General features: G+C 38.6%; 1 protein-coding gene across 3 annotated transcripts in view; it reads right to left on the bottom strand.

The window, feature by feature from the left end:
- The window catches only part of COL4A1 (collagen type IV alpha 1 chain), a 366,614-nt gene that overhangs the window by 41,309 nt on the left and 309,951 nt on the right, over positions 1 to 15,354 (bottom strand). For 2 of the 3 annotated variants that reach the window (XM_079322952.1, XM_079322951.1), the window contains exons 3-15: positions 8,077 to 8,166; positions 7,942 to 7,986; positions 6,389 to 6,433; positions 6,217 to 6,279; positions 6,062 to 6,115; positions 5,896 to 5,922; positions 4,494 to 4,577; positions 4,324 to 4,386; positions 3,689 to 3,724; positions 3,072 to 3,113; positions 1,416 to 1,505; positions 784 to 819; positions 578 to 637 (exon numbers count right to left, since the gene is read on the bottom strand). In XM_079322952.1, coding sequence (XP_079179078.1) covers positions 578 to 637; positions 784 to 819; positions 1,416 to 1,505; positions 3,072 to 3,113; positions 3,689 to 3,724; positions 4,324 to 4,386; positions 4,494 to 4,577; positions 5,896 to 5,922; positions 6,062 to 6,115; positions 6,217 to 6,279; positions 6,389 to 6,433; positions 7,942 to 7,986; positions 8,077 to 8,166 — 735 coding nt within the window. The remainder of the gene's footprint in view (positions 1 to 577; positions 638 to 783; positions 820 to 1,415; positions 1,506 to 3,071; positions 3,114 to 3,688; positions 3,725 to 4,323; positions 4,387 to 4,493; positions 4,578 to 5,895; positions 5,923 to 6,061; positions 6,116 to 6,216; positions 6,280 to 6,388; positions 6,434 to 7,941; positions 7,987 to 8,076; positions 8,167 to 15,354) is intronic. The other variant, XM_079322953.1, reaches the window with a different exon arrangement.

Raw genomic sequence — 15,354 nt, 5'->3', positions numbered from 1 at the left:
AACACCCACACCTTGTAAAACTCAGGATCACTTAGAATACTTTAGATACATTTGAACATAGAAAAAAGTACAATTTTGCCACCTGCTCAGCTATGAAACGCTGAGCAAGCAAAAGGACTTCAGTCACCTAAATCTTTTGCTCCATTCATTGTGTTTATACAAAACTGCACCTCCATCCTAAGCAGACTTATGGTGTTGATTGCATGTGAGAGTATTTGAAAAAAAATCAACATGCTCCATTTAGCTGAAGTCACTTGTTCAGAGTGATTTATTTCTTCTTTGCTTTTTTTTTTTCCATTCTGGAATAATTTAATCCGTTTTTTATCATTCAATTTGGATTAACAGAAGTTTTGCCTTCACATTCAGCACTGCAAGCTACTGTTAATTATTTGAAATGTTACATACTAACATTACTGCAGATTACTACTACCTTGACTGTACACCTGCCCTACAGCAAAACTTGATAGTTTAAAACATAACAAATTTGCTGATTAACTAATGGTTACCAAGTTTAGTTAGCTAATGGAAACAATACAACATCTGCAATTATGGTATTGATAAAAATGAGTATACTTACACGGGGACCAGGCTTTCCAGGTTCACCTTTATCTCCTTTGAAACCTGAACCTGGCAATCCCTGGAAAATAAACATTCACCAGATTAAAAACACTGCCAAATTTCAAAGTAAATTTTATTTTATCTAATAGGTATAAAGATATTCAGTGCCATTATCAGAGCCTTTAAAAATTTTATAGTAGTAAAACAAAGTAACTCAATACTCACTGGAAATCCCGGTTCGCCCTTTTCACCTGGATCACCCTAATGAAATTATTAAAAAAATGTAAATTAGTAAATAAAAACTTAACCATTATTAATTTAGGTTGTAAATAATTCTTCATTTCAGCAAAAGCAAATTTAATCCTGTTTTCCATTTCAAGAACTTTACTAATAGTATGATGTGTAAGAATTTAGACAAACATCAATGTGAATCCATTAAGCTAGTTTATTTTACATTTAGCAAATTTAGTTATTTTATATTTATTGCTTCGTCTGCTTAATTCAGTAATTGAAAAATTCATTAGCACTAAGATTTCATGGATGTGTATAGGAAAAGTTGAGTATATGCTACTTAAACTTTCAGAATAATTTTATAATATCCTCAATTCTCCTTCTTCAGAAAGTGATCTGCTGCTTACCTATTTATGCAATTATCAATGCATTTACCATCTATCACATATTTTTAGAGAGACTTCTAGACTGAAAATTAAAATTCAACCATGAAGTAAAACATGAGATTTTTGAAAAATTTGCTCTAGATGACTTTGTATTTTCTTTTTTGTTTCACTTTTATTTGCTAATTTCCACTGATTATACCTTAATGAAAAGTACAAAAATTTAATCATTTAATATCTCACCTTTTCTCCCTTTATGATTTCACTCCCTTTTTCTTTCATATGAGGTGCTGGTCCTGGGGGTCCTGGGGGGCCCCTTACCCCTTGCTCACCCTGTCAATAGCAAATACAGAATTGTCCATTGAAAACAGAATGACACTGAGATCAAATATGGCTAAGACCAGTAACATTAAAGAGAACTACTACTTGGTTTTGAAAATAGAGTAAAATGGGTTTTTAAAAAATTCTTTTTTCGGCAAAATCAGTGAGACAAAGGGTTACTGTCTCACTGGTTACCTACAGAGACTGCCCGGAAGAAAGACCTCTGAATCTTCTTTTAAGGTGAAGATTGATTAATACCAAATACCACAAACATATCCAAATAATTGCAGCAATAGTACCAAAGTTTTATAGTGCCTCCTTCAGGGGGAAGCAAATTAGGAGGAAAGAGGTCAGGTACAGAAAGTCAATGGCTAAAGGAAAATGTTGCCCAAAGTTTACAGTGCTCCAAAAGCTTTATAGAGGTCCATAAAGGCCAACTTCTGATACCTTTTATGATGACTTTTTAGCATGCATGTGTCCATTGCAGGGTCAGAGCCTCACCTCCTTCTATAGTGCAAAAGCTCTACCTTTAACAGTAAAACACCTCTGAAAAGACTCCATAAATATGTCAAGCAGTAATGCACAGCAGTGCCATTTATCTTCTGCTAAAGACAAACCTGAGGAGTCCTGGAAATCTCCACACACTTCTATGTCATCATCTCCAACATTTTTCAATAAATTTCATGATAACAAATTAATTTCAACAACATGTCATGTTGCAAAAAAATTCTAGCCATTAGGAATATTGACTCAAAATCTATTAATAAGGTGATTGTTTAAAAAAAAAAAACCTACCTAAGTAATATAATTTACTTATACCCCAAAAGCCCTCTGTCAATGACACTCAAGAAAAGATTCTGGAGAAGAGCTCAGACACATTATGAATTTGCTGAACAGCCCTTGAATGCATGCAGTTCTTGGCTCCCAGAAACACAACATAAGGCACTTTAGCCTAGACCTCTCAGTGTGAGAGGTAACAGATTAAAGCTGACATGTATTACCTCCCATTTGATGCTGATTAAGAGAATAAATGGGATCCTGGAGTACATCTGTTGGCTTAGATTCACTCAAAAGTAAACCACTCTGTGTGCTCTGAAACCTCTACCCGGTTGTGTCAAAACACAATAAAAGGGGAGACAATTGAAAGATCTGTTTCAAATGTGAGCATTACCAAACCAAAATAAGGCAGACAGGCCCTAGAGTCCTACAACAATTATCTCCAATCATTCTGAACAGCACATTAAATCTCATCCCTCAGACCTAAATTGATTTTTAAAAAATCTCATGGTGAGTCCTAATATACAGAATAAATGTTTCCAGATCTGCCTACTGCAAATTAAAGCAGCTTTCCAGGCATAGCTGGAAAACAGGATGGTGACCTAAATTAATATCAGGTATAACATCACCATTAAAAAGCTGCTCACGACTTTTGTTCATTTGGTAAGTTACAGATTTACTCAAGTCTTCAAAAAATTACAATGTTGATTTTCTCCACTGATTGATTTCAAGAGTTTATTTAAAACAAAGTATCAAGAATATTTTTGACAGTTGTTCTCTAGAAGTTTACAAGAGCCTTACCTTTTCACCTTTGGGACCCTGAAAGCCCAAGCCCATGTAGCCCTGAAAATGTAAATTACACACACTTAGTCAATTCTTTTCTGCAGTGCATACATGCATACAAATAAACATATGAAGTTATTATGTACTTGTCAAATGCTAAGAGAGAACATAAAAGACAGAATATGTCTTTTAAATGCACGTGTGAAACGAATAAAGAATCATGTCCTAAATTCCCTGATGTTTTTTAAGTCCTGTGTCACAGCAACTTGTGAAAAACAGATCTGAAATTCACCAGGTAATTTTATTGTCAACATGCTCACCTACCCAACACTTTACTGAAAATGTTGACATTTTAAAATTAATTCAAACAACCATGGAATGCTGTAATTACTACTGATTTGATCAAGTGAGATAACAGGGCTAGACAAATGTAAAAAAAATAAAAAGTGGTATAAATCTCTATGATGTTCATTAAGACACAGAAATAGGTCCCAAAATATAAAAAAACCCCACACCTTTAGGACCATTAGTTTTCAGAGTTTTGAGGATCTGGTATGCAAAATAAATTTAAAAATGGACTTAATATTTGTATTTGTATTTGTATTTGTATTTGTATTTGTATTAAAGAGTCTCACCTTCTCGCCTGGAAGTCCTGGTGGCCCTGGGAGACCCTACAAAACAACACATTTTAGCATGTACAGAGTACACAAAATGGAATAATGCCTTGTTGTATGAAAGCAAAAAGAAGGCAAATCTTTTCATTAAACCCAGTAATTTCATTTTGCTCTTGCTGTGTATAATTTGCAATTTAGAATAAAAAGATAGCAACAAAGAGAATCTGAGACATCCCATTAATTATTATGATAACAGATAGATGGTAATGTGCTTCCATGGTACCACAGTGCTGCTATCCATAAGGATAACCTCAGCAAGCATCTGGATTTTGATCTGGATGCTTGGCATGTAGTTTGTTTTCTCTAAATTAAATTTGGGAAGAGAGGAAAGGAGGACCAACAGCTACAGCCTCTCCCCCACAAAAACACCTTCCAAGAGTGCAAGAAGAGAAGAGGACTGCAGGAGCAGCTGCTACTGCAAACCCATGTTGCTCAGTAGTTTCTGCCATGGTACAGTTTGGAAGGCTGAACATGAAGCCTGGAACCATATGTTATCTTTCCTAAATCCCAACCAAGACCTGCTACACACACATTCTAGAGCATACCTTTAATAAAATCTATAAGTTAAGTGCAAATTACCATGAAAGGAAACTTACTTGCTCTCCTGGAGGACCTGGTGGCCCCATTGGTCCCTGAAACCCTGAAGCTCCAGGTGGACCCTATGAAAAATTCAAATGGCATCATAAAAAAGTGATACTTGTAATTTCATGATACTGATTTAATTTTAGTTGAAACTCTCTGCTATTCAAACATCATTTAGACTTACAGGCACTCCAGGTTGACCAGGAAACCCTTTTTCACCTTTTAGCACACCAGGAGATATAAGACCAATCACTTCACCTGGATCTCCCTATAATAAAAAAAGAAAAAGAATAAGTCTTGAGCATGAATTCAAATACATTCAAACCCACCAGGTGAGGAAAGTTGTAGTTATGCATAGTTTGGTATCATTTGGAAAGCTGACTTTAAAAAATCACCTTATTTCTTTCAATTCAGCCGAAACATTAAAAATTAAGACCTTAATGGCCAAATGTACTCTAAAGCTGCCTGAAGAGGGTGCAGTACCAAAACTATCTTCATACATTTCCTGTATTGTAATGGGTAGTTGTAATGATTTTTCCATGAAATCTATCACTACTCCAATGTCACCACACAACTGGAGCATCTGGCTGTTGAGAGAAGTGATAACCTCACAATCTCTTTCCCCCACTGAGATCTTCATGCTTATATCTCATTTTGACATAAAGGCCATTTATGGTCTTCTTTTCCTCACAGAAAGGAATACACTTAGTCTTACTTTAGAGAAGTATTGTGATCACCATCCTTTTCTTTATGCCCCTTCTTTTGAGAGTAAAAATCCCATTTTTCCTGTGTTTTTGGTACAAAGTTACAATATTGTAAGTGATTTTATTTCAGTTCTGTACCTGTGCACACATGCCTAGGGAAGAAACATCTGAGTACTTCAGTTTTTCTAGAATGATTCAGTTCTTTCCATGTGACAGTAAGAGAAATGGACATTTTAATAACTTGGATTGTCACGTCATTAAAAATTTGAGATTACTTTTAGACTTACATTTAGCTTACAGTTTCAGATAATACCTGTTCATTTTAAAGACAAAAGGCTCTCAGATGTCATTCAATGCTTCCTTCTCCAGTTCACAAAATGCATTCAGATAGCTAGTTTGTTTGATTTTTTTTCTCTATGAAAACTGTCTAGTATGTGTTGGATGATTCTTGTGTGGTATAGGACCTTCTTCCACCAACATTATCCATGTGAAATTTTTTAGATAAATCAAATGCTAATATAAAACCAAATTTTTAATCATAAAAGCTGTCTAAATCTTTATACACAATTGGGTGGCCACCATAGTGTTTATACATTATTATGATTATTATTATTAATGATATGTACTACTGCTTTTCTGCTGTAGTCCATATGATACTTATCCTTTTAAGACCTGCATGGAACAACACATATGTTCAGTTGTTATTAAGTGGGGAGGCCACCCCACTCTCTTTTTTTAGTGGGGTTGCAAAACAAAGTGAAACAAGGCAATACAACTTCTCAGTCCTTTAGTAAAGAGTGCTGCTAGTCCTAAAGGGTGTAGAGATCACACAAATTCTTACTGTTAGAAGCAGGATATAAATACACTTAGAGTAAAATGTACCTTCATTCCAGGAGGTCCTGGAGGTCCCTGTGAAAAAAAACAGATATATTTGTTGTTATCTCTCCTCAATGTTGTATATATTGCACCTTAATATAATTTTCTATAGATTTATTTGCATTTCAAGAGTCAATCTTTAAAATAAGAATCAAACAGGAAAGCTACTTACTATACTTCCAGTCAGTCCTGGTAAACCTGGGGGACCTACTGGACCTCTTTCACCCTAAGGGGAACACAGAAATTGGTTTTGTTTAGAAAATATATGCTTGAGGGATGTTTTTATTTCACCACAGAGATGCTGTTATAAACATCAGTAAATGTCACCTTTGTGCCATTACATCCTGGAATGCCAGGTGGACCAGGAGGGCCATCTTGTCCAGGAATGCCCTACATGAAGAGAAAGTAAAGAAATTAGCAATATTTGGAATAATCCAGGACACATGTCATGACTAAAAGTTTTATATTCCTTGTAAAAACATATATACTTCATACATACAGGAAGGCCTGGGTTTCCTGGAAAGCCTGATACTCCTGGAGGGCCCTGGAATTGAGATAAACACAAACTGAAATGACAAATCCACAAAACAGCAAGGACAAGCTGCAGCCCAATTTGCATCTCCAATGCTGACAGTAAAAATCAGTAGCATTTGAACTTCCTTGACAAAATAGCTTTAATCTTCAAAACCTCTCAAATACATCACATTAGTAATGAATGACTGAATGCAACATTTAAACTTCCTTAACTTTTTAAACAGTAGGAACTAGATCAAAGCCTCATGAAGAGGTAAAAGGGAATGCACAGGTGCTCCCTTCTCATAAACATTGTTCCCAAAATGAAGTTTATTGTAGGCATCTCTTCATAGCAGAAGATAATGTTAACACACCATAAAGATGCTTCTCTGTCTTTCATACTCATCAGTGTATTCTTATTATTGAAAATCCTACCAGGCTGAGATAATTCTTTCTCCTTGAACAGCTTTTCAGTTTAATGAACCAGGCATTTAAGTTGGGACATCATTTGCATCCTATTATCATACTTATCCATGCAGCATTTCCTAAAACATGTGCTATGAAGCAGAAAAGATGTATGGGAATCCTGAGCTCAGACAGTGTATTTGCTTCTTTCAAAACTTTATAATTGCTAAAATATATTTTGCTTACTCTGCAGCAAAAAAAATACATTTGCCAGGAGGTGCCAATTTACATTAATACTCAGGATACCCCAGGTCAACACAAACATCATGGATTGAAATATGAATTTCTCAATATAGGAGAATAGCCTCTCTGTAACACCCCATAAACTGCAGTTACTTCAGTAAATTCTACTTGATGCAGCAACTTCAGACAAATGGAGAACAAAACTGAGATGGCATTTTGAGAATCTATGAGCAAGAGCATATAGCTGGAAATGCATGCATCATTACTGGCCAAGTCATTTGAATCCTCTTTCATCATCACATTATGAAATGTGGAAATTCTCAGAAAGAGCCTGGCACCTCAATACCCCAACAGGCATGGCCCTGGCCAATATAATATGCTAAAAGAAGTGCTATGTAAGTGCCCCATTTAACAGAAATTACAACAGAAAATCACAGATATTCAGAGCCTCTTCTGGCAAAGTTAAGAAACCTTTGTCCCTAGCTTTAATTTGCTCTATATCATTTTTAGCACATATGTGCTCATGACTGTGTCAGCTTCTCTGCTGGAGTGCTTCAAGGGTAAGTGGCAAATATAAAGAAGAATTTTTCAAGAGGAAATAAGGTTGGTTCATTCTGAAGCTGGAAAAAAGCCTTTTTGTATGTCAGGAAGATATCAGAGGCACATTAAAACCAGTGCTGTTGACACAGTGATAAGTATCAGGTAACAATGCAAATTAGTAAAGGTACTGGCTGCCCAAAGCAGCAAGAACTTCAAAGGCAAAAGTGAGAATTTTGAAATTATTGTGCGGCTCAAGGGGATGTCATTCATCAACTCACAGACTTCCTCTTGCACTTGAAGGCAGCCATACCCAAAGACATCAGAATTGCAAGATAATATGACACAACTCACTCTTGTTCCCTTTGTTCCTGGCAGTCCTGGTTCTCCAGTATCACCCTGAAAAGTAAACAAGAAAGTTTTATATTTTCTTGGGACAACAGTTTAGGGAAATATGATTGTTTTGAATATAAAAGTTTACGTTCTTACCTTAAGTCCTGGTGGCCCAGGGGGACCTTCAGGTCCTTGCATTCCAGGAAACCCAATCACACCCTGTAGTCCTGGCAAGCCCCTTTCTCCCTGTGGAAGAAAAAAATCTAATCACCAACTACACAACTGAAGCTCCTTCTTCAAATAACTCACAGATCCCATCTCTGTGCTCAAGGAACCTGTTACATAGTAGGAAGCCACATGTGACAGCAAAGAGTTCATGTTGGTACTTGAAAGAAGGATTATCATAAATGGAGAAATATTTATGGTTCAATAATAGATTTGGCAGGGGCTGAGTGTGGCATAACAGAAAAGCACTCTTTAAATATTAAGCCTATAAGCCTACCTGTGCTCCTCCAGAGGTGCTGCTAAATCCCAATAGAAAATCTAACAGCCCAAATCAGCAACTAAATTTCTGAAAATCACAAATATCACTGTTTAGTCAATTATTAATGGTAAATACCACTCTTCCTATACACCACTCACAACAGCAGGTTTTGGAGACCAGCTTTGACCCAAACTTGAATTTCCTAGACTTGAATTTCAGGGTGGTTCAGAGACAGGGTGCTTTGAGATACAGGATCTTCCCAAGAAGCTGAACACAAAATTCTATTTGTATGTGTCATCCTTTTGATTCCACTTTAATGCTATACAGGATATCTGTGCTGTCCCTCTCCCTACAGCTTCAAATGTGTTTAAATCAGAAAAATAAAGAGGCAGAAAACATATTCACACTCTAGATCAATATTGCAGGGGTTATACATTCAACTGCATTTGGACTCCCAGTGGAACCAAGAGGAACACTATCTGAATAAAGGATACAAAATCTACACACAGAGAGAGAGGGGGGAAATCTTATGCATGTCAATTTCTGGAAACAGCAAATCAAGCAAATTAAAAGCCACTGGTTCCATGCAGGAAGTAACCAGAGTTGTCCTTTCAAGGTTTGATGTGGAACAAGCAGAAACACATCATAATGTCTAAAACGGTGGGAACATTGGACGAATAAAATATTAGGGTGAAACTGCAAAAAGAAGAAGTTTTATAAGTTTGGAAAACAGCTAAAATCATGGAATCTGCTTTAGAAACTCAAAATACAGCAATTTTCAAAGGACAGCAAAAAGAAAATAAAATTAACAATGCTCAAAACACATAAAGGAACACTACAGAGACTTAAGGACTTACAGCAAAACAGCAAGAGGTGAAATTGCAACTTGAAATTAGCAAGCAATTTAGTATTTTATTTCAGGATGACAATTTAACAATGAACTTTCCTCCTATTTGCTCAGGACAAAGATTCCCAGAAATATGCTGGCTGCTTAGAGGTCAGCTGAGGACTGAGCAGACATGAGAACATCTGAGTCTTGGAGAGCTCATTTGTCCAGGAAGTGTAAGAGGCATCTTGCAAAGAAAAAGTTATGACATGCAGACAGAGGAAACTGAGTGATAACCAACAGACATGGTGCTTTAGTGTCAGAAGATGAGAGGAAATGGAAGATTTGTGGAGTTACTGGGTTGATGTTGTTTTTTAGCTCCTTGTCCAGGATTTCGTTAAAATGAAGAGACAAGGAGGAAGGGACATTATTGATGGGTATGAAGAGCAGGGCCAAGGAGGGAGGGAGAAAATTTAAACTGAGATGATAAAAGCATGAGAAAGTAAAATCAAAATAGCATTCATTTATTAAAAATTCGTGACAGAAAAAAAAAAAATATCCTGCTGCTTTTCCTCTCCATATTCCCACAAAAATAAAATTTCTCAGTAAAAGAGTACTTTCTGAGGCAAACATTCAGTTTTTCCTTGAAGTGCTGAAATGGCATGATCTTCTCTTTTTGATTCCAAATATTCTTTATCATGGTTTGAGAATTCTTTATTTGGTTAGAGCCAAATCTGAAGCAGTGTATTAGACCAGAAAACAAAGCAAAACAAAGCAAACATCAGAACAGCTGGAGAAATATGTTTCTAGGTCAGTTGTAGAGGTACAAAGTCCAAGCTCTAAAGTAACTAAAATTCTTTTCAAAAATATTTTAAGGAAGAGCACATCACAATGCAGGTCTCTGAATGAAAGTTGAAATAATTAGCAATCTAAAATAAATCTGTAAAGTTAAAATTACATAAACCCATACTTTGACTGGCTAATTTGCACTGCTGTCCCAAGTGCAGTTCTAGAAAATCAGCTGTTATGTCCTTCAGACTAGAATTTCACACTGCACCCTGGGCACTTGCTCTCATGACCTGCTGTGAGACAGACTAAAGGAAAAAGGAGAAAATACTCAAGTACATACAACAACATCTTCTACTGCTGAAGGAATGTTCAACATGTGCAAATGAGAAGGAAAAAATATTATTTTGACACCCAGAGAGAAATATGCCTCATGGGTAACACATGTGACACATCAGTAATGTGCAACCTGGCTGATACTTCCTGCACTCAGAACTTCTGCCCCTGAGGGTTTCACCACCCTTGGAACCATAGCACCCTGCAACACAGAAAAGCAGTCTTTCCTCCATTCCTAAGGAAAGATAAAATTGAGGTTTACAGATTAGATTTTCACTTGGTCTGAAGCTCCCTTAGGCCATTCTGGAACTGTAAAGGAGCCTTAACTTGTCTGTAAATCACTTACTAAGGGAATGACTGCTTCAGCTGGCCAAGGAGGTTACCTAAAGGCATAAAATACACATAAACTTGCAACTTCTAAGGCAACTATAGTCAATTCTCTTAAGGCTATCTTCAGCCTTCCAGGCTGCCCTGTCTGAGGGGTAAAACAGCTGGAGGAGCAGCCTTGAGACCATAACAAGTCACTTTGAGCTAAGATACATTCAGGTTTCCCTGGAAACATTTTTATTTTTCTGACTTAAACTGTTAGGCTAAGAAGAAAAACAACTGGCTATTTGTCCAGAACTTCTGGACACCCAGTCAAGGTACTGGATGTTCCAAGGCCTGGAAAATATAATTCCTGAGCATGTGGAGGTCTGTACCACCCCAAAGCCTGCAGACTCATGATTTCTCTTACTGGAACTGAGCTCATCTTTTTGCAAGAGGGAAGTGAGGAAACATAAAAGAGACTGCATGTGTGAGAGCTGCTGGATCCCTCTCTGCATGCAACCTGCCCCTTGGCTGCTTATTCTAACAGGGAATCATGGACTTACAGATTGCAACACCTCTCCCTCTGCTCTGCCTTCCCACTGGATTTTAATGCAAAGCAAGTTCAGGGTAAATAGTCCAAACTAAGTGTAGTGTAAGAAGTCCACATTTCTGCAGTTTTAGGCTACACAATTAATGGGATTTAACTCCTTCATGCCACCTATGGACACTCAGAGAAGTCAGGGCAACCTAGTCCACCAAGACCCACCAAGACCTAGGGATGTCTTCTGGGTTCCAGTCCCTTTCTTTAGTCCAGATAGTCTTCCTCTTTGTACAACAGCCTTAGAAAACTAATGGTGCCAGCACTTGTAAGGACTAACAAATAAAGCTTTTACTTCAATAGTCCTGTTTGAGTTAGTACAAACTTCCATCATATATTTTGTGCATCAGTGATCCTACAGTAAACTACAGTAAAATTCTATCAGAGTAGCTATACTGAACAAGAGAATACAGGAATTCTACCATCCTTAAACTGTAAAGTCATGGTTGAAGGGTATCTGACTGTCATTGAGTAGATCAGACCCCAAAGATCACTGAGGTAATAAATATACTGCTGCTTTCCTACCTGAAGTGGATTGTTTGGAACTTCAAGATCAGATTAAGCTGTCACTTATTATACTGTACAGAACAGACATAAACATGTCCTGAAGATGCCTTGCCTTGCAAGGAAATGCTTGACCTGCAGCATCCTTCCCCTGCCTGCCTGTTCCTTTCATTCCCTATTCCAGCCAAACAGCCCAACAGTAAGGGCTTGTGCTACATTTATGCTGCAACTCATTAAGCACATACTCTGCATAAATTGGCAAGCACCAGGTCATCACTGCTACCCCACTTATTTTTTGCTCAGCACTGAAATTTCTAGCTGGGATGCATGAAGAGCATGAGACTCCAACTGCAAGGGTTATGTATTGTTCAAGTTCCAATATTCACAGCTGCAAAATCTTGGCAAGTAATATTGAAAGAGCTTCTGCTTCTTACAAATCAATTCATGAGACTCAAAAATTAAAGCAGATGTAACCATGTCATCTGTACCTCTGCTGATTCAATGCAAGCTGTCAGAAAGCACAAAGGAGAACACATTACTCAGCTCCCAAAAATGCATATTCTGTCACTCAGCTGCTGAAAATGTGGAGGTGCTACGTAAAAAGACAGCAGGTGCTCAGTCACCACTGCACTCATTTAATAAGCAAGATGACTGTGTTAGCTCAGCTTTTGTGAAATGCCTTTGCATTAGGTCGTTCAAATTAAAATTGAATGGGCTTCTAAACAGGCATGAACTTGTTAAGAGCTTCACTGAATGGGCTGAAGTTTTTTTCTGACACCTACCCTTCCAAATTAGCCATGAAATGCTGTTTGGCACATGGAACAACTGCAGATTGCTAAGCAAGAGAGTCACATAAAGTAAGTAATTTCAGAACATTCAGCTGTAATATATCAAGGGCTGAGGGGGAGGAAATAATCACCACCCTATTATAAATTATTTCCCCTATTACTTTGGCTAGGGACTGCTGGGCTGGGAGATATTAGGCTTGAGAGACTGGTAAAATGGATATAAATCAACTGCTTCCCGAAGTGTGGGCTCACAGGGTGTCTGTGTCTGTACAAATATGATGTTCTCAGGCTCTCCAGAGACTCAGGCACATGGTGAATAACAATGTGTGGATCTTCCCAAAGCCATTTGAAAGATGCTTCACTTCTTAACATTTGCCTCTGCCAGAGATCCCCCAGCAGCTGAAACAGCAGGACAGACACATGTCTGTCCTTCAGCTGAAAAGGCATAAAAGTCAGTCTAATGGAAAGACTTCACAAGGCAGCTAGACTGATCTACCCAGCAAAGGTGGCTCTTCACCTTTTAAAGGGATGGTGCCACCTCACCCTTCTTTACACCACCTGGTATGATTCCCTCAGACTCCACTGCACCACTTCAGCTCACTAAATTTACTCCCTTTTCTTTAGTGAGTGAGCTTGGTCTGGCCTCTGTGAGCTGAGGAGCTCACCAGGTGTTCAGGCAGCTGCCAAAGCCAATGCAGGGAGAACATAGCAGCACACAAGGAGACGAGGTGGAATGGCAGCAAGAGCAGTTTCTCACACCAGCACAGTGGGGTTTGCTGGAGCTCGTCCACCACAGCTCCTCAGCTGTGCCTTCACTGCAAGGGAAACTAAGCTGGAGCCAACAAACCCCTGGCCTTGCCAGAGGGCTGTCTTCAGACCAGTGTCACTGCTGACTCCAATGTGTTATGAACTCAGAATTCCTCTCTCAAATGCACGTGCTATCCTGCTCCCAAGAGTTAACTTTCACTGAACTGAATCTCTACCAAGGGCATATTTGGCAAAGAAATGCAACGGTTTCAAGACCAAAACTGACAAAAAAGTTTCCAAAAAGAGTAAAAAAAGAGCCTGACTGTTAACAGGAAAACCTGCCATTCAAAACAGTCAACACACCTGGATGCTCCAGTGCAACCTCAAAATCCACAGCAATGGACAACAGCCTTGCAGTGTACTACATGGTTTCTACCCAGACTATCCCCAGCTATCACATGAAAGGTTAATACAGGCTCTGGTTTTGTTCCTTCAGCTAATGTAACTGAGAGCACTCAAGTGAGTTGGCTCCAAGTCTCAGAGCAGTAATTACAGTGTGCAGTGGGAAGCAGCACTGTGCAACCTGAGCAAAGCTCTCAAGTCACAGTGTCTCTCTCCACACTCTTATAACATATGTTAGAGTTGTAATTGGGTCAGTGTTACTCAGTGTTTCATTAGAGAAGACACAGAGAATAGCCAATTCGTTATTAAAATGGTATTTTTAACCACCAGAGGGAGCACTGGCCCTGAATATATTTCAGGAATAAAATAAACATGTACAATAAATGTCATCTGTTTGTCCTCAGATGCACTTAGCATTTTCAGTATTTTATTGAAAGTGTGAAGTGGATATCAGTCAAGCAGAATTATTGCTATATGCTTACAGGACATGTGTCCTCAAATGCACTGAGCATGTTTAACATTACAAAATTCCCACTGCACATTCTTCAGCAGAATCTATCTGCACCATAGCTATACAATTCTGGAGCCACACAAGTAACAAGTCATTAATTACACAAACATAACTCTGCAGACATGCAAAGAATCTGTGTAGGAGCTCTGTAAAGATCTTGGCTCGCCCAGAAGTTTTGGGGCTGAGTACAGTATGTGGAACGGAAGAGGGTCTAAGGCAGAGAGAGGGGGGAGAGTCAGCAAAACCTGGATTCTTGCACTGCCAGGAAGCATCTGAAAGAACTCAGTCCCATGGAAATGTGAGTGCAGCTTTTTTGGCTGACTAGCAGAAGGAGCAGCCGTGAGAGTCTCACACTGCCTGCACAGCTCCAGCCAGGCTGGCTGAGGCTCTGAGCAACCTCCAGCACTACCTGGGCTGCTCCACACCAGACTCAGACACCCACCACAACACAGGGACACCCCAAAGCTGCTGGGGAACAGCACTCTCCTGCTCATGACCTCTTTGCCATGTTCATTCTGCATCTCCTTCTCCCTCTGCTCCTTCCCCAGTGACTTTTCCCTGTGGGACTCCTTCAGTGCTGCACTCAGATGAACTCTCAGGCTGCATTTTGAGGGGAGGACACTGGGAAGGAAGCCCCTATTCATGGTGCCATACAGGGGCAGGTACCCTGATCACCAAATCTGTTCTTTCACTCCCTGACAGGATTACTCTTCCTACTATGAAAGTATCCTTTTTTAAGGATGGTGAATTTACAACACTGAGGAACCCCTGCAGTTTGATACAAGATGACCCCAAACCTCCAATGGTGACTCCATTGATGTAAACATTTAATTAGAGAGCTTTTCAGGTTTAAGGTTCAGAGACTGAGCCTGGGCCTCTGCCTCCTGAATACTAAAGAATGCTTAGAGCAAAGCATATTTCTGTGGCACCTCATGGCTGCACAGAACATTCCTCAGGAAGCTGCTAAGTGCTTCCCAGGAGTATAAAAATAGAAATAACAATCTTTGATTATCCTTTTCCCTACATATCAGTATCTATGTTCTTAGCTAGTGCTCAAGTGTGTGGATATACAGTGTGTCTCAAAGAAATTCAGAAGTTGAATAACAAGTAAAATGAGTGAAGTAAAATTAACATTCAAAAGCC

Source organism: Erithacus rubecula, assembly GCF_903797595.1.
Source record: "Erithacus rubecula genome assembly, chromosome: 1".
NCBI lineage: Eukaryota > Metazoa > Chordata > Aves > Passeriformes > Muscicapidae > Erithacus > Erithacus rubecula.
Note: the sequence above shows the minus strand (reverse complement) of the source record. Positions and strands in the feature narration are given on the sequence as shown.